Below are 20,770 nucleotides of genomic sequence, written 5' to 3'. Positions count from 1 at the left end.
CACTTCTTACTTCTTACTGATTAAATGTCAATTCATTATAGAAGGTACTGTCTTTTCCATAACATTTTAAGAAATGTGTGCCTTTAAAATCCCTGATAAATGAGTGAAGCCAGAGACTTATTGCAAAAGCTGGAGACTTTTGGAAGTCAACAAATGTATATGTGAACGTAAATGTTTTTTATTGGTCAAACTTCCACTTATTCTTTTGCTATATGCTATTTAAACCTTCCTATTTATGAACACCGCACACGGTCCAAATGTGCTGTAACCCTCATTTCAAATCAATACAGGACTCAGATTAAAATGAAAACACCTAGAGAAAGTTCAATTTGCACCTTTTATTCAAGTATATCACAGCAGTTTATTTCAGAAATTACAGTAAATATATCATTTCACAAAAGGAGGACTGCAACAAAGGACAGAACAATGTGTGGTTTTGATTTGCTTCATAAAAGTACATACAAAAGGAACAAATTCTGGTACAACTCAAAAAAAATAACATTCCCTCAACCTTGTAAATCCTTAAAGGGGTATAAATCTACTGATTAAATGAAATGAACTAAACATAAACCATTATTTGCAAACAAGATAAATTTCTCCAACATAAAGCATTGACTTAAACTTCTGAACTCATCAAAACTGAACACAACTGGGTTTAGTGGGTCATATTTACCTACATGCTATTGTTCTATGGACTTCCTACTGTCAGTTAAACAATCTGAATTAAACTCTGGTCAACTAAAGTTAAAGAACTTTAACTTGTAGTCAAACACGTAGAACTACATAGACTTTCATGCCCACATTGTAACATATTTAATGCAGGATTTAAGAGTTGATTCTCTAAAAAATATATAAGTGGTGCTTTCTAAATGTGACGTTTCCTTTCCGCATAATGTGCTGACCAAGATTTGATTTCAATTCAGGGCCAATTATTATGCAATCAAATAGCTATGCAAATAGGGCGTCTTGTGAATTGGCATCAACTGATTTTTGTTTTTCCAGATACATTTCTCTGATAAGCACACGTGGTCCACATTACAGTAGTTTCTTCCATGCTCCACCAATTAAACATGTTGATGATACTACGGTTGATGGAGAGGGACCCGATACACACATTAGCCACATGAACTTCCCCTTCATCCTCTACAGTAATATTTGAAAATGAAAAAGAAGCCTGACCACCATCATATCCACCCTTATGGAATCAATATTAATGCAGACCAGACCTGAGACCAGTAAACCCCGTTTCTGAACGTCGTGCAACACCTGCTACAAAAAATGTGCTACATCATGTCTCAGCACAAATTCCATGTAACAATGTTTCCAATTAGTTTTGGTTGAACAAAATGTTGATCATGTTTAATAATTTAATAAATAACAAATGGACATGCAATAGCACCAAGGAAAATGCGACTGCGAAGTTTGAGGGAAATTAAAAAACATGAAACGGACTGAATGTAGAAACATGGCCACTAATATAAAAATCATGGGATGCACATGTAGAAAAACTGAAATATACAGTATATATAACATTTCACCGATATTACAACGCCATTTCTTTTCTCGGCTCAAAAGCAGGACGACCCAAAAATGAAACGCTAAGAAACAAACCCGAGGATTACTGCAGCAGCCACGTGAGGTGGTCCAGTACCTTAGCTTGAATTTCTGAAGGGCGCAGTGATATTACAGAGGTCAACAAATACTGTTAGTCAGTAACAGGTCATTACTTTTGTCTCTTCGCATGAAAACAACTTGCTGAGGTAGCTGTGCTTCTGTCTCTCACACACACACACTGCAGTAGTCCAAAGCTAACTTCTAGTTTTTTTTTCCTTTCTTTTGCATATGTCTTAAAAAGTGTTTTTCCCCTCTTTTTTCCATTTTGTTTAATAGCACCGAATCCGAGACAAGGTCACAGCGACTCTTGAACCTGGATCAACGTTCTTTACAAAGCGCTGAAAGCTGAGAGTTAACACAAGTTTGAGAGGGGGAGTTAATGATACTTACACAACACCAAAATTGAGATATTAATGCAACAGCACAATAGTAGAAAGTTAGCACAATGGAAACACTATAAAGGGCAAACCAAAAATATAGTAATGCTTTACGTTCAAAAATTCAGCACTGCCTAGAATGCCATTGTAGCTTCAACGATTTGCACATCAAAACATCGCTGATATTTTTAATCCAAATTTGTGATATAACAATATAAATGGATGGAAAATGAAAGCCACTTTCTATGATGGAGCAATCCACAAACCATGAAGATGTTTGGGTTGGTGACATGAGAAGAGATTGGCAGACAATTAATTACAACATACACCACATATTTTTATCGCAGTCTCTTAAAACATCCGGAAAGGGTTTGTAGCCCTGTGGCTTGTCAAAAAGCACCGATAGCCTGTGAGATACTGTGTCAAAGTTTAAGGCACACGCTAGGCAGTGCAATCTCCAGATAATCTACTCGTAAATCCAGTAAACCAGAAAAATGCCAAAATAAATAAAACAAACGATAAAGCTCATGAGCTACTCCTAGGGGAGAAATATGTGATGGGTCTAAAATACTACTATTCGTCTTCTAAAGAAACTATTTTATCCAAAATCTCTCCATTCATTTTTTTTTGTTCGTTCCTACAAAAATTATAGTCGGAATAGGAGAACACTGTCTCATTGTTCACAGGGAAAATTGGTTTACAATACGGAGGCCTTGCAAAATGTACAATTAACATCCAGTAGAAAACAACTTGTCACTAGACGTCCCTATAAAATGTTTAGTTTTTTTCCCCAGCAGGAATATCTATGTGGCTATAAAGTGTTGATAATCTCAATGGTGACGAGGTGTGACATCACAGGAGTGGAACGATGCTCAGGGGGTTGGACACAGAAACAGGGCGATGTAGTTTATTTCCACAGTAAATGACCAACTGACTCGAGCTGTAGGCATCACTGCTGCTGAGAATGTGTGTGTGTGTGTGTGTGTGTGTGTTTGCTTCCAGTAGACAGAGGCTGAGGTTGCTTTGTGACATCACATAATCTTTTATTTTGTACTGTTTGTTTGTGTTTTGTTTGCTTATTTATGAGAACAAGGAGCAGCAGATGAAAAAAAGCAAAACAAAACAAAATAAAACAAAACAATAGCACCCAATAGCACCAGGAACAATCATCGGCAATTGGCATGTATGAGAGTTTACAAAAAAGAAACAAGCTAAAACGAAACCTCCAGGAGTTTTTGTGTTTGGTTCTGTTTCAGGTACCTGAGATGATAGCACCAAGGTCGCCTTTGTTTCAAATGCCTGCACTTTTTTCCCCCCTTCCCGCTGTCATTCAAGACCGAGGCGTCCAGACCTGCTCCATGTTAAGGACTTGGCTCAGAGTGCTCGCCTCTTCCTCTTCTATCAAAAGAGTCTCCAATCACACTTCTCTCTGAAAGCCCTCTATTCATCACAGGAATGTTTCGAAAATGCTCAACTTGCCTCTCCATCGCCTGCAAATCAACAGACAGAAACATAAAAGAAATGAATGGCATGTTTTGTTAAATGTGAATTTCTTTAAAAGAAAGAAGGAAAGAAGGAATGCATCGATTCATGTGTAACTGTATATATGCATGTCATTATATATACTATTTTAATGGATAATGTGTAAACAAAACCAAGATCAACGGCATTAAAGTACAGTAGGTACTGTAGGTCATTATTTGGACTAGATATATAATTATGGACAGAACTACATAAACATAAATTATTTTATTATTACTTAACATTTTTTATTACATTATAATGTTTGAATATACACTACCATTCAAGAGTTTGGGGTCTATAAGATTTTTTTGAACGGTTTTGAATTTAGTGAAAAATTCAGTAAAGAAACATTAAATGTTTTGTATTTGAATATTATATAAAATAATGTCAAAGCTGAATCTGTATCAGCATCTTTACTCTAGTCTTCAGTGTCACATGATCCTTCAGAAATTATTCTAATATGCTGCTCAAGAAACATTTAATATTATTTTCAATGTTGAAAACTGTTTCCACAAAAATATTAAGCAGCTGATTTAAAATATTATAATAACAAATACTGACTATAAACTTTAGAATGGTATTGTATATTTTTATATTCATTTAGGACCCTTAATGATTTATTTTATTTATCCATCTACTGCATGGCATTATGGGTATGATAGCTATAAAATGTCATGACTAATTCAAACCATTATGTCACATGTGAGGAGGACATTTCACGTAAAAAGGGGCTAAATCAAAGCTATCAGTGTTTGGTTTAGAAATAAGTTTTTGGACTATTTTTTATAACATGTCCTAACGATGTGTCGTTTCCAACATAAAATGCTAAAACCAATATTTTTTTTTTCAACAACAGTGACAAATACGAAAAACATTTGCCATTCAAAGTGATCGTTCCCCCCAAAATATAAATTCTGTTATCATTTACTCTACAAAATGTCTCCTTTTGTGAAAGTCATACAGTTTTTGAAAGACATGTAGAATATCTTGAGCTGCTCTCTTCCATACAATGAAAGTTAAGCTCCAAAAAGGAGCACCATAAATGTATAACTTTGTGTTAGAAACAGACCTTAACATTAAGATATAGTTAATAAATAATCCGGACTTCCTCGACAGCTATAGAAACTTTCATTATGAAAAAAAGCAGTGTGAAAACCCTGGATGATTACAGTTTACGGCACTTTGTTATTCTTCTAGTTATTTACCTGTACTGACTAATGAAACAGGAAGTCTCGAACATTCACAGAAAATAGCTTACTGCAAAATAAGGTAGATAAATACCTTTTCTTTTGTGCTTTTACAACTTCAAAATCATACAGGTACTATACCTTTAATACATAGCTATGAGAAGCAGAATTTTAGACCAATGAGAAAAAAAAACGTAAATCAAGCCGTCAACTTGATGACATTGTGTTGTGTATGGATAGAACTCCACTTTACGTTCTTTAAAAGCAGACATGGATTTAATACAACTTTTTATCTGACAATGTAATTCTGGTTGAGGTCAAAGTTTACGGCACAGGACAATGCGTGAACAATTAACAAAATCATGTCCAATTTCTGCTATCCTCTGTGGATCTCAGCTCCGCTCCACCGGCTGCAAAAGATCCAAAAATCTGACAGAGAACAGCGGATTAAAATCTAAACACACACAGCTTTTCCAGATGGTCTCGATCTCGAATCATCCTGGAGTTAATAAATACGACTCCATTAGGGTGCTCTCAAAGAGGAATTGGTACACAACATGCAAATTAGCCTTCAGTCAAGCCGGCCATAATTCCTTGGAGCAATTCTAATCTGTTTCTGCTGGGCAGCTACCATTACTATTGTATTTGAGAACAGCGCACATAATTTCCCAGGAGGACGTGCGAGAGCTCCGTACCATTGGCGCGCCAGCGTAATTTAGACACACAGCAGCTGTTCTGTGTGCCGTGTTCAATCACTGTGTATCCATCTCCTCTGAGCCGCTGTCACACACGACACATGACTGAACTGAACATTATGAGTCATTAGACAGGATAAAGCTACTAGTTAATAAGGTTTTTCTATTTTGTATTATACTGGCACAGTAATTATTACTACAAGTAATTGAAGATAAAACTATGTAGTCATCATTTTGCAGTCATTATAGCTAAAAAACAGAAGTACTAAAACATTTTTAGCGCCAAATATATTTATGGTCTAATCCAGTGTTTTTAGCAGGTTTTGCTTCAGAACCCAATAAAATAAAATAAATTAAATGGATGTATTTATGAGTTGGAAATAAGCACACAAAATAAAATTATAGCACAAAAGTTTTAAAACATGCCCATAAAAATCAAACAAACTGTAGAAATATAGTAAAAATAATAAAATAAAATTGATTTATTTATAAGTTTGAAATTAGAACGATGATTAGATTAGATTCCTGATTATACGTACCGCTGTATCAGTGCACATCCTTATTTGCACATATATATTTCATTTGAAGAGGACTTCATGATGTATGTGGGCATACACAGTGCTGGGTTCATGTTTTGGAGCAGGAGAGTGTGTGAAATATGTCCGTAAACACGCTTGCTCCGGTCCGTATATTTACTATGTGATCCGGATTGCCAGTGTTGTTAAACTCATAGTGGCGTTTCGCACAGAAACCGCTCCCATGTGCGCTCCACATGTCGTTACAAATTAAATATTGTTAGTCCTATTTTCCATGTGTTGATAGTCACACTTTAGCTACTGTACTGAGAAAACGTTCACTTACAACACGCATGTCCGAACTCAAAGCCGAACAGCCAGAGGTGAACGAACAGTGGCAAAATTGTTGTCACATTTGAATTCTCTGCTGTTATGAGATCTCATGTGTAATACAGCGCAGTGATTGGATTAAATCAGTCTATTCTCTTGAATAATACGGTAAAACTAAAAACGAAAAAAAATTATCTCCTTTCCCTTAATAATAAACATAATGAGTGCTATTTTTGTTTTGTGATTGTAATGTGGTGTCGGCATGTATATCAAATCAAATAAAGCTAATAAAGTATTATCTAGTGAAAGTGTGTGGCATGCTATCATGTGGTAAAATTACCACACAAAAGCCTCTTAAATATAGGTACGTCTAATCTTTTTGCTTGTGCCCATGAAGCACACATGTAATTTGATAAATTGCACAACCAATAGGGCCATAAAGTAATTGAACATCATATTTTGTGTGTGTGTGTGTGTGTGTGTGTGTGTGTGTGTGTGTGTGTGTGTGTGTCACTCAACCTCTATCAGATGGGTCTTGTCGTAGTCTCTGCGGTGCTGGTAAATACACTGGCTGAGTACTGAGTAAACTCTCTCCAGATCATCCACACTGAAACCCTCACATTGCACAACCACCTGCTCCAACAGAGCCTGAAACAGAGGAAAATAAAACACCATTCAACATGAAGTTCTTTCATTTACTATGTTCATGTTATTCTTAACCTGTGTGGCAGAAATTTTGAACACTGTTTTTAAAGCTCTCTTCCATGCAATTACAATTAAGGTTTCACACCTGGCTTCTTTTTGGAGCGTTTGTTTCAGAACCCGGTGCGTTTTCTCCGTTAATTTGGTTCATATAGGCATATAGGAACACAGCAATCGTGCTCTGATCCGCACTAAAACAATCGCTTCGAGATCACCTGAACGAGGTGGTCTCGGCCCAATTGAAAACAAACCCTGGAGCGTGAGAAAGCAATCCGACCCAACGAACCAAGTGGTATCATTATTTATTACGGAAAATGTGTTATACAAACTGTAAGTGTCTGATTCTGTGAGTTTTTGTGGTTAAAAACCAAAGAACACCTCTTTAATCTTATTTTTTTTTGTTGTAATTGCTCAGATGAAACACTGATTCCCACTCTAACAGCATAAATCATAAACATATAATTTTTAAATCTAATTAAATATATATAATTTATTAGTCATAATGGGAATCACATCTAAGTGTTTGTGGGTCACGACAGCTACAGATAAAGGCACAATAAGCCCGTGGAGTGAACTTGTCAATCCATCTTTATGGCTGATACAGAGGAAACTCTGACCACTATGAGGACAGTTTTACTCTCTTGTGACTTGCATAAGCTCCTTTCGGTATGCTTTGAAATGTTGCCTTGTGAAAGCGAACCGAAACAAGTAGAAAACGCAACATGATAAACAAATTAAATCCCTGTTTGGAAAGAAAGCAAACGATCGGCAGGTCTGCAAACGCCCTGAGAGAGAACGAATCTTTCTTTTAAGTCAAATCTTTCTAATTAGTTGGTTGATTCGGTTTACTAATCCTAACCCTTGCAGTGGATGCTTGATAGTATTTGATAATAGCAGAAATAATATTTTCTTTTCTTCAAAAAAAAAAAGGAAAGCTTTTTTTTCCCCAAAGCTCTTACACTTAAATTAGTCATTTTTGCTTAAGTAAGATCTGGCTCTAAAGGAGGCATCTGGAAGTGAGGTAATGAATGAATCACATATAATCCTCAAATACACACGCATCAAGCATTTTTATAAGGTTCATGGTGACATATGAGAGGCACAGTCTGTCTCTCGTTCTGATTTTCTTGGGGAAGTTGGACCTGCACCTGCTAACACATAACATTTCAGTCAGGCATTAAAGCCGCCGATGAATGTGCGTCCTGCGGTTGGCTGTGCTGTAGTGGAAAATGACTGCTGTGTTTGGAATAGTCTTAATTTGAAGAGGCTTAATTTGAAGTTGAAGTTTAATGACTGTGGCGAGCAAGACGAGGCCGAGGGCCGCGAGAGAGCAGCACGAGGCCGCTGGCGTGATTACTGATGAGCGACACGTGTGCGACGCACCGGTCTCGTATCTCTCACGGAGGAGCGCAAGCATAAAAGGAGGAGCGACGACAGTGGAGATTGAGAGAGGCCTGGACTTGTGTTTTTTTTTGTTATATGTGACAGCAGTCGTCAGTGAGGGGCTGCTGTCTTTTAATTTCGTTTTGTATTTGTTTTATTTTATGTCATTAAAGTCTTTAAATGTTCGCCGGTTCCCGCCGCCTCCTTCCCGTAACATCTAACCTCGTTACACTGACATTGTTTTAGTTTCCGGAGACCTAGCTACAAACATGAAGAGAAGGAAATGGGAGCTGACAGCTAATGGAGTCTGTCTGTCTATCTATCTATCTGTGGACAAAAAATTTTATGTAAAATGTTTTAGTAATATTAAACATGCAGATTAACACTCTTGTTTATTAATACCAATTAATTTAAAGGGTTAGTTCACCCATGAATGAAAATCCTGTCATTAATTACCCTCATGTCGTTCCAAACCCGTAAGACTTTCGTTCATCTTCGGAACACAAATGAAGATCTTTTGATGAAATCTGAGAGTTTTCTGTCCCTCCATTGACAGCTCTGCAACTACCACTTTGATGCTTCAAAAAGTTCTTACAGAGGTCGTAAAATTAATCCAAATGAATCGAGTGGTTTAGTCAAATCTTTTTTTTTACAACTCAATCACTTTATATGGTGACCAGATTTAATTTAGGCTTTTATTCACATCATATGGCAATTCATATGAATTAGTTTTACGATCTCTTCACAAAATTTTTGAAGCTTGAAAGTGGTAGTTGCATAGCTGTCAATGGAGGGACAGAAAGCTCTCAGATTTCATCAAAAAGATCTTCATTTGTGTTCCGAAGACGAACAAAAGTCTTACGGGTTTGGAACAACATGAGGGTGGAGTATTGACAATTTTCATTTTTGGGTGCACTATCCCTTTAATGAAAAACAGGGCTTAATTTCGCTTCTGACATTAAACATTTTGAATCCATTTGACTAAAATGGCTGTCCGGTTAAAATGAAAGTTACTCTGACTGAAAATATGTGTGCTGTTGTAAGCCCTACTAAATATCAATAAATGGCTGAAAAACAGAACTTTTTTTTTTTAGCAATATGACCCAGCCCTAGTTATATTCGAATTTCAGAAATTGAATGGACTTTGAATGTTTGAGATAACAGTAACATGGCTCTATTCTGTCATTTTCAGGAGGGATATATTTCAAGAAAATGCTCTTATGAACTTCCTCTGAAGACCTGTTGAAATGTTAAATTTACCCCTGAGAACTGAATAAAAAACTGAGTGGGAAAACAAATGAACATCTAGAGAGAAGGTAACCTCCAAAAGATAGTTTGACCAGATATGAACACCTGCAAATGAAACAACTCTGACAACATTGAGCCCCCAACACGTACACCCAGGAAGAGAGGTCAGCCATCTTCAAAAGCAATTACGATCATGGCGACAGCTAATTAAGGCACATCATAATTACCTTCCATTTCATGCGCAGCTCCGGATTGCAAGTATTTACTGTTTGCACTAGGTTTAATTAAAACGCCTCAGACTTCACAGTGGCCTTTCAATTGACATGTTCATCACAACGATCCTCCGGCCAATCGTGAGCTCATCGAATCGCGCTGGGACAAGTTATTACTCAGACTGCATTGGTCAGAGTCAACATAAACAGTGCCAGTTTCTGATAAGGTTGGAGCCAGAAAGAACAAAGAGCACACAAGCACAAGGCAGTGTGTACCGAGATTGCAAAAACAGCAATAATTGAAGATTCGGGTTTGGTTTTGCGGAGACATTTAATGAGAAAATGCATCCCCTACAGATAAGTTTGAAACCATATCTTTGCAGTGCAATGACAGCCCCTGAACCAATGAAAACAAGCAAACGTCTTCATTAAAAACCACTGGAGGACATTGAAGGTAAATACCAACATACTGAATAGCAACACCACCAGAAAACAACTCCATGCTCAGCCAAAGCGTGCAAACAACCAAAGGCTGTAATATAGAGATTTTATTATTAGTGACTTTATTAGTTAGATAATAATGTTCACTGGGCTGAAACTGACAGAAGTGTCCGTTCCAAAATCAAAAAAATGTAATAAATAGTGCAAACTACACACACCTATATATATATATATATATATATATATATATATATATATATATTATATTATATTATATCATAATACAATTATTTTTAACTTATTATATTATTTATTTATTTATTACTTTGATCAAAAACTCTTAAAAACAAGACCAAAAAAAATTCTGATATGTTTAAGTTGTTATTGCCATTATTGCCAGTAATTATTGTATAAGACATTATTGCCAAAACAGTCAATGGTATTATGGCAATGTAAAATTACGGTAACACTTTATTTCGATAGTCACTTTAGACATTGTACTAACTATAAGTAACTTTTCAACTACATGTCAACTAACTGTCATTAGAGTATTAGTAGACTGTAGTAGACTGTTAGGTTAGGGTTAGGTGTTAGGGTTCGGGTTAGGAGAACAAGTTGACTTTTAGTTGCTAAGTTACTTATAGTCAGTAGAATGTCTGTTGGGAGAACAACAAAATAAAGTGTTAGCAGATATTAAGCAGACAGTCTACTAATACTCTAATGACAGTTAGTTGACATGTAGCTGCAAAGTTACTTATAGTTAGTAGAATGTGTAAAGTGGACTATCGAAATAAAGTGTTACCAAAATTACGAATGGCAGGAGACAAAATGCTAAATAATTTGCAGTGAATATCACAATTTGCTAACATTTCAATAACAGGGATTAGCTGTGGGCCCTGTTGTTCCTCCTCAGTGTCACTGACTGTGGGAGAACGGTCATGCATGGCAGACGCACTCCATCAACCCTCAATAGAATGGTAATCCTAGCTTTAAAAGACTAGTTCAAACAGTCCATTTGACTTTCACCAGAAGACTTGTTTTGTAATAACCTAATCAGCCCAGACATAAATATCACAGATGGAGTGATACAGAGGCATTGTGGGTTTAGAACAAAACCCGGTCAACTATGAGAACAAAGTTAAAGCCTCAAAACCATTTTATTCTATGAAGTATTCCAAAAAAAAATTCAGGTTCTCCTAAATACAAATAACACCCAGAGATGTATCTCATTTAAAAGTATGAAGTATACAAATATTACAGTAACTGCTGGATGAAGCACACAGATATACAAAAAGGTCAGCAAGTTATAAATATGTTGTAATATAAGAATGCAAAACAGACCTACATTAAAAAAGAGAAAGTAAACTGTTAGTCTGCTTGAGGAAGGTCAAAAGAAAAATATCACAATACACTGACTTATCTTGCTTTGTAGTTTATCAAAAACTCTATTTCAAAAGCAAAGGCCAAAACGTTACGTCACACAGAACAAAGTTTTTACTTTATATAATGAAACACCTTATCCTTAGTGAGTGACCATCAGGTTTAAAAGCATTGTGTTAATAAAACCAATACTACTGTTCTTATTACGGAGGGCTATAATTGTTGAATAATTTAGTTATAGATTTTCTTAGTAAGTCATTATAAAGGCTCAAAGGAGCTAGATTCATGTGTGCCATGATTATGGCAGAAATGTTGAGTGCAAAATAAAGGACAAGAGCACTTTCCCGTTTTTAATGTTAATACTAATCTCTCGGTCGCTCCAGCAGCAGAGCATGTATAATGTATTCTACTAAGACAAACTGAAAGCTGAAATGGTCAAGTTAGAGAAGTGGAACAAGTGATGCAACTGTTGTGGAAGATCTACAAGATGAACTGTGTAAAATCAAACCTATGATGATTGATTTGAGACACATAAGGCTGTATTGTGCTGCACTGGGTAATATTACTATTTCACACTGAGATGGAAAAGATATTTCTTTTTATTCCTAAAAAAAAAAAATATTATTAGACCACCTATATTAAAATAATAGTTCACCCAGAAATGAAAAAAAAAAAAAACACCATAAAGCAGTGGTTCTCAACTCCACTCCTCGGGACCCGCTGCTCTTCACATTTTGTATGTCTCTCTTATCTGACACACTCAGTTCAGATCAAGGAGTCTCTCCTAACGAGCTGGTGATCTGAATCAGGTGTGTTAACCCTTCGGAGTCTTGGGCTATTTTGGCCGTTTTTGAGTACTTTTATTTTTTTTAAATTTTGCAACATAAACAAATGTTTAGCATACCAATGTTTGGTATAATTTTTTTCAGCACAACATCACCTATATGATCAGACAATTAGTTTTTCACTTTGATGTACTCTATCAACATACTGGACCCAAAATCATACAAAAAACACAAAATCCGAATAGAAAAATTATAGCTTTTCTACTACAAAAAACACAAACATGCTCAATGAAGCATTTTAAAAGGTTTAAAATGTAAACACAAGTTGTAAATGTCAACATATGCAGGTACAATTCAGATATAATCAACCTATATACAAAAAAAATATGATTTACAAAAAAAAGCGGGTGTAGCCATAGGCTTTTTTTCTTTCTTTTTAGCTCAGCCACTTTTTAAAAAATGTTGTGCACACAATTATTCAGAGAGCTATATTTAAGGCCTTGTGTTCCCAGAGTATGAGGGTTCGCAAATAGTGCAAATACAACATCAAAAATGTAAAATTGAGATAAAATTAAACTATGTACAGCAAAAAGCAGGAGTGGCAATAGGCGTTTTTTCTTTTCCTTTTTGCTTAGAAACTCTCCAAAACACTTCATGTACAATTACACAGATAGCTACATTACAGGGATTTCATTCCTTGAGTAAGAGGGGTTCCTCAATAGTGCAAATATACCATACAAAAGGTAAAATGAACACAAAATCAAATTATACATACAACTATTTACAACAAATATCAGGTGTTTTTTATTTTTATTTTTTATCTGTGCCTCTCCTCAAAACAGTTTATCTAAATCTACTCCTAAACTACCTAAACTACTCCTAAACTACCTAAACTATCTACACTACTCCTAAACTACTCTCAAAATCTACTCAAACTCTTCCAAAAACTAGCAATAATCTCTCTCTATATGTATAACGTATATATGTCTCTCTTTATCAACTCCGTAAAATCCTCTGCCTTTCAATTTTGCGTCTTAGCTCAGTTGGCTCCTCCTCCATTCCCTAAAATGTGCAGCCTGAAGAGCAGAGTCAGCAGATTCACACATTTTTCTCCGTTTTGTTTTATGACAAAAACTGACGAAGTTATTAGAATAAATGCAACGCCTGTCGCATCCCATCTTGCGTTCTTTTACGAACGTGTCAGTATTTTTTTATATCAAGTTTAAATGATCATATCTCCGTTTTTACTTGGTCTATCAACACCAAACAAAAAGTAAAATAGAATTTCAAGCCAGCACTTTCGACAGAAGTGGACGGCAGCGCTCAACGTGACTTTGTTTTTATGCTTCGACGTCTTAAAATGGTCATGTAACTTGATCACGCCGGCGTGATCGGCGACCCCGAAGAGTTAAATAAGGAGACATAAAAATTGTGCAGAGCAGTGGGTCCCGAGGACTGGAGTTGAGAACCACTGCCATAAAAGCAGTTCAAACAATCTATGCAATGTATTCAAAGTCCTCTGAAGGGTTTCTCTTCCCACTTACAGCTTTGTGTTAGAAACAGACCAAAATGGACTGCAAACGATGTGTGGACAAACACCATTGGTTCTAACGTATCTAAGTGTAGTCAAAATGACCAAAATGCACATCACAAACTAAAATACGAACACGAAAAGCATAAATCAGCTCGACACAGCAACTGATGGCTTCGGCATAAAATCAATTGCCTCTGGGCTTAATGTGACACATATCAAACAAAGTTTAAAAACACAAACTTAAGGTTTGAACTGCCACATGTAATAATGTCTTATGCAGTCTGATGTGCTGTCCAAAATGTCAAATCTGTAACTGGTTCTAAAACGAGAGTTAGGGTTTGGCTGATCAGAACCAATTACATCTCCAGTGACAGCAGCAGTAAAGCAAAGATATTGTCAAACTGGCATGTTATTTACAATTTGGTTTCTTAGTAATGGCCGTGCATCTATTTTTGTACACTACGATGCATCAAAACAACGGAAAATAAATGGAACCAACACGGCTCATCAGCACATAAATGGCGTAATGCCTCGTCATCATTGTTCCTGTGTCTAAACAGATGACAATTATAATTTCTCACATACTAAGACAGATGTTCTATAAACACCTTTTCCAACCGTTTGGATAGAGTGCTGTTCTCAGCTTGGCAAGTTTGGCTAAATCCATCAAATACATGCACAAGCACGTTTAAGTTTGGGCGAACGGTACCCTAGCATAGCAAGCGTTTATGTTTGGCTAGCGCTGAACCATAGCAAAGTACGTGTTGCAGGTTGGCAAGATCTATTTCCTGGCATGTGTTTTCCATCAGTTTAGTCAAGAGATAATTTATTTTAGCTCTCTTCACACTTAAACATTCAGTGCTGCTGAGAGCAGGAGAAAGAACTGACTGAAAACGCTTTATGAAAACCGCTGAAATCAGGAAAATATAAATAGATCCAATTATCATATTTAGCTGAATTAATCACATTGACAATACTGAGCTCATTTAGACATTCTGCTTGTTTATATACACCCCCCACCCCCCGCCCCCCCCCCCCCCTCCAAAATAAAAATAAAAAAGCATAAAAATACTACTATAATGTATAAAAACTTAAATAGTACATAAGATAATAAATCAGAATGGGGGAGAAAAATAATTGAAATCCTAAATTGAAATAATACTAAACAAATAGGCTTAATTGTATTTAAACCTAATACAATTTCTTCTTTTCTACTTTTCTGACTTGTTTTGTGAGATTCCCCCAGCTAGAAGAATGAACACGGAACATCTTCGACTGAAAACAGGCCAATTTCTTTGGTCATGAGAACAGCAGACATGAAGCTTGACATGCTATAATAAGCATGCTTTTAAGAAAACATTAAACAAAATGATAAAACCTTTTACTGTGTCCAAGGCAAAGACAGCTTTAGACAAGCATATCTTCTTGTTGAGCGATGGAGCCATATGGCCATGATCACAGTAAAGACCCAGGGATGTCATCAAGGGAGAACACAACCTTTCCAAATCGACAGGATCTCAACTTGTGTGGTTTTAGCTTCTCTGTGGTCTTTAAATTCAGCATTATTATGCATCCAAACACTGACACGATGTGATGCCGGCTTCTTGCGATGCACAAAAATACCAAGGCAAGATGAAACTCATAGTTTGCGGTGACGGCCCTTTAATTCCAAATGTATGAGGGCCGTGCTGCGCAGCAAAAATGTCAATAGTAATGAGCGCATCTCCAGTCAATGAATATGAATGAAGCGCAGGAAAACAGCCCACTTTTCATTCCTAATATGTGTCAGGCATTTTGCCACCCCAAAAAGGAGATACCTGCTTAAACGGCAACTCTCACCCCACTTCAATGGCAATTCAATTTGTTCCATAAGCCAGGGATGAAAAAGCAATTATTCACAGCATCCGTCACTTCACGATCTGTTTCTTAAAGATATCAGCCTTTTCTCGGTAAATGAACAAATAAGCCAGAGGATTACTGCCACGCGTGCTTCCAGGCCTTCACCCCCCATCGCTTCGCACAGCCCAGTGGCCGGCCATCCGTGTAAGGAGTCCTCGGTTTGGGGGGGGGGTTTCATGATGATGGTGTGATAGATGATGTGGCGGTGGGGTGTGTTGCGTGTCGTCATGCGATAGAGACGACTGCGCTGTTTCTTCTTCAGATGCTGCGGTCACCAGGCTGAGCACTACAGTTGGCACTTTGGAACTGGTGAGAGGAAAACTCAGCACGCCTGCCATTTGCTGTTTTGAAAGTGTAAGTCTCACACATATTTCACTCACTATTTAGCAAACAGGATGTGCAGCATATTAAGTCACATTAAAGGGAGTGTTCCGTATGGCTTACTACCATACAACTCCTAGAAATGCAGTATATATATATATATATATATATATATATTAGCAGGATAACACGCTATATTTGAACACGGCAAGGAATACTGTACCTCAAAATGCAAAGCTATTTGATCTGCCATTTTAAGCGTGATGAATGGCATATTAAAAACGTTTTTTTTTATAGCCCTTTGATGCATTATTTGATCAGACTGTCAAAATTGAAGGTTTAAAATGGTTTTATTTGATTGAATGGTTTTAATTGAATTTCAATTATTGCATGATTTAATTCCAACAGGGTAATTAAATGTGACTAATTGAATTAATCAACACTACAGTGTACTGAATGATAGAGTAAATAGCATACTACATAAAAATGTTTAGCATTGTCTACAATGTCAAAAAGTAATATACTGTTTCACACACCATTTAAAAATATATGATATAATAATTTAGTAATAATTATTATAACAATATTAATAATATAATTTAAAATAAAATTTAAAAAGTAAACAAGTAATAGGCGGTAAAAGTATGCAAGCTAGTATTCCATTACAAACACACGCGCTGCATCCCAATTTGCATACTGTCCGTCCTTAATAGTTTTCGAAATTAGAATGAGTGTGTCCCAAATCTTAGTATGCTGAAATGAGCATTGCAAAGATACCCGGATAGTCTTCTATTTCCAGTTAGACTCGAAGGGACGAGGGAACAATTTAAAAAAAAAAAAAACTACAATCATGGCGGATGCTCAAGACCGACGGTTAAGTAGAGTGGTTTGACTCGAAATTAAAAATCACTATCTAACTTAGGGGTGGGGGATATGACCAAAATATCACGATATGAGTAATTTTATTTCAATCAAATATTTTGAAATATTTATTTTTGCTTTAAATATGGGTTTTATAATATCAAAATAATTATTGTCCCCATTTTCAATATCACAAAAAAATCCACATTGTGAACTTTTTATAAAGGTACGTTTGGTAATTAACTCTTAAATGCATCATTATGCAAACACGAGGAGAGTTCTCCGCATGAAAGACCCAAGACTGGCATTTTCTTTCAGATAAAGTAGGAAATAAAATGAAATTGAATGTGGAGGATTTTAACTGTGGCAAGATGACTGACAGGGCAGTTTAAACAGTGACAAGATGCACATAACCAAGCGACAGAGCAGTCAAATACGCAATTATGATGAATTGGTATGTCCCAAACCTTGCCAACTCTTCTGCTACACACTCAAAAGTATGTCCTAAGAATTGGGACTCAGCAACCCATTCAGGAATATGAACTACTTGTTGCTTTTCAGATTGAAACTGTGCTTGTAAGAAGAGAAACAATATCGAAGATTGCTGCCCTAATTTGATGAACTTGATAGCAAATAATTAAATGGAAATGAATGACTTAGCAAATGAGAGTGAATGAACACTTCCAAAATTGTCTAATGATGATGATGATGAAGCAGACTCCACACTGATGACTTTTTCCAAAATGAGTTGATGATTGGAGTGATTTCCCTCCTTCTGAGATCAGTGCATTACAGCATAGCTACAGTAATGCTAATGCACACAGAGAGCTTATGGGATGTGCTTATCGATGTTACCTCAGAACAATCACTTAAGACACCAGAAAACCGCATTTCCAACCCATTAACTTCAATAATTTGATGGAGGTTATGATATTGGTTTCAGGGGTGGAAAAAAATCACTACAATTTAATAAAAAAGGATTAAAATATACTTTAGAATTTCTTAAGAATATTTCTTAAATATGTATTTCTATGTACATCTCACCTCGAGCCGCTGGTGGTCAACCACGAGAGCAGGAGGTGGTGGAAGCTGCACAGCCTCCTCGAGTCCGACAGCCAGCTCCTCTGACTCGGGTTCGGATGGACCTTTGACATGTTTATTCCCTTTTGATGAACCTATAAAAACAAAGCAAAGTCACATTATGGAAAAAAACCTGAGCACACGAGAAATGGACAACACCTGGTGAAGGAAAAGCATGTCTGTAGTCTTCTAAGAAGAGCCGAGTCCTCAGGGCGTTTCTGTTGGTGTGTTTAACTCTCGGCAGGAAAACGCTCACAAACAGATGGTGTTTTGAAGTCCTAGTACAGAGTGTTTTACTCCAAACTGTGATTAACCGTACAGTTGACTATCAATACTTGGAATTTTTCATCGGTCCTGCATCTTTTATGGACAACTAGTGTTATTTTGGGTAGTTATTTATTTATTAACGCTTAATTACATATGAGAATTACATATAACTATGTTTATTGAAGTGTTCTATGCATTTACAAATCCTTAAATTGAGTGCATAAACATTTTAAATATATGAAAATATGTAATATAATATGCTTAACTAGTACTTTGGCATTATTCGCCATACCTTCTTTTTCATGGTCGCCATCAGAAGCCGTTTCCTCCGCTGCTGCCACGTTCTCCTCTGCATTGCATTCTGGGGCAGAGGGTTCTTTATGCTCTGCTGGTTTCTCTTCAAATGCATCTATTTTAAAAGAGTCTACCTCCATTTCTTTATCTAGAGGATCACTATACACACTGTCCATAGATTCATTTCCATTCACACACTCCTGTGGAGCGGGGACCGTCGGGACCTCTGATGGCTCCTTAACGCTAGGAGCTTCCTCCGAGGGAGTGTCGATGGCCTCCTCTTCGCCCCGAGGGTCCTGATTGGCTGTAGGCTCACATGAGTTTTCCTCCTCTGTGGAGAGGATGTGTCCATTGGCCTGGAGTGGTTGTTTCTCAGGATGGAGCTCCATTGCGTCACAGGACGACTCGTCCTGAGTGAGACAGGCGTCACCTTGCGCCATTACAGCCGAGTCATCCACTCCCTCTTCCTCATCTGGTTCATCATCTTCTCCTGCTTCCTCCTTTTTATAACTCTTTTTCTTCCTGATGATGCCCCGCCCCCAAATCGGTCGCCGTCGCAATTTTCGCTTTATGTTATCTGAAGAAAAATACAGATTTGTGTTAAGTCAACTAAGACAGCAAACACGAAATGCATGTATTCATTCAGCAAAAAATGGAAATAAGGAACTATGTCAGGCTAGTTTTATGGGTATGTTGCAAGTATTTCATTAAATGTAAATTAGAAACATCTGTGACTCCAAATAAATAAATAAAAATCACTGGATGTTGATTTAATTGGACACTCCATCAAGCATCTAGTGTCCACAATAATGCACATTTAGATTCATAAAATCGAAAATTAATTGAATTGATTCAATAAATATATACTTATACATAGAAAATAAATAAACATTTAAAACAAAAGAAAATAGAATACAAATATAAAATAATATAAAAAGCAAAGGCCTTTATGGCATCTACTCTAGTTAAGGTCTGCACATTTAAATTTGATAAATATAAAAATATATTGGAGTAAAAACTATTATATATAAATAATTATATTTATTAGATATAAAATCAAATAAAAGCTAACAGACATGAACTAAAAGTCACAAAACTTGGGGTCTTTAAATGTGGCATCTAATTTACTACTAAATACTAAATTACAGAACATTTGTGATGATAGCAAATTCAACATACTGTACAGCATATACAGAAACACTTGGAAATCTTTAGAGCTGTGCAGGTTCTTGCATTTTAATAACTTACATTCACCTCGTGATTCTCGCTCCCTAATTACATGCAAAATCCCTGTCAAACTCACGGGTGTTGGAAGCAGGTCTAACTGTTCATTAGACATGACTGACTGCATGATGAACTTCTCACCCTCATGTCTCATAGTCACTCAGATGACAACGAGAGAGAGAGAGAGAGAGAGAGAGAGAGAGAGAGAGAGAGAGAGAGAGAGAGAGAGAGAGAGAGAGAGAGAGAGAGAGAGAGAGAGAGAGAGAGAGAGAGAGAGAGAGAGAGAGAGAGAGAGAGAGAGAGAGAGAGAGAGAGAGAAAAAGTGCGTGTTGTCATGACCATCACTGGAGAGCTTATGCTGAGCGCTCCAGAAGCACAGCGAGAAAAATAGAGACAGGCCAATCTGTTAGCACTACACGACACCTGTCCCACTGTGTAATTGGTCGGAGAGGGAGAGAAAGGGGGCTATGGAAAAAAAAATGGAGGGGGAGCATTGCTCAGCATGCAGGAGGTCATGCCTAAAGTTGTAATTGAAAACAATGGACGGCAGTCCAGATGTGCGCCATATCTCAGAGCCCAAAAGGATTGGGCTAATTTTCTCCTCCGGCTGCTGGTGTTTCCTATTGGGCTTTCAGTAGTCACACTCCACTCAAAATAATGGAATCCCACACCACCCCTCCTATTCTAAATACAACAGGCTTTTTTTTAAACGAAGAGGTTGATTGCAAAACACTTGGTTCTCCCTTTGGATGTAATCAGAATGATCGAGTGAGGTGTGGAAGAGAGAGGGAACAAGCAAGTGTATGAGAGAGAAAGAGAAGGACCTTGGAGATTGCAAACATATGGATGGAGAGAGAGAACAGTGAGTGAAAAATGGGGGGGGGGGGGGGGGGGGCA

The 20,770-nt window shown here is 36.9% G+C and overlaps 1 protein-coding gene across 2 annotated transcripts in view; it reads right to left on the bottom strand.

Annotated features, from left to right (window-relative positions):
* Nucleotides 1-323: 323 nt before the first annotated feature.
* The window catches only part of atad2b (ATPase family AAA domain containing 2B), a 91,702-nt gene continuing 71,255 nt past the window's right edge, over nt 324-20,770 (bottom strand). For both annotated transcript variants that reach the window (XM_077219872.1, XM_077219871.1), the window contains exons 25-28: nt 18,648-19,226; nt 18,053-18,183; nt 6,762-6,890; nt 324-3,481 (exon numbers count right to left, since the gene is read on the bottom strand). In XM_077219872.1, the coding sequence (XP_077075987.1) occupies nt 3,353-3,481; nt 6,762-6,890; nt 18,053-18,183; nt 18,648-19,226 (968 nt within the window). In that variant the 3' untranslated portion in view covers nt 324-3,352. The remainder of the gene's footprint in view (nt 3,482-6,761; nt 6,891-18,052; nt 18,184-18,647; nt 19,227-20,770) is intronic.

This window comes from Siphateles boraxobius, unplaced genomic scaffold (assembly GCF_051911475.1).
Source record: "Siphateles boraxobius isolate OS27281-9 unplaced genomic scaffold, OSU_SipBor_1 8, whole genome shotgun sequence".
NCBI lineage: Eukaryota > Metazoa > Chordata > Actinopteri > Cypriniformes > Leuciscidae > Siphateles > Siphateles boraxobius.
The sequence above is the reverse complement of the archived record's forward strand: the minus strand, read 5'-3'. Positions and strand labels throughout refer to the sequence as shown.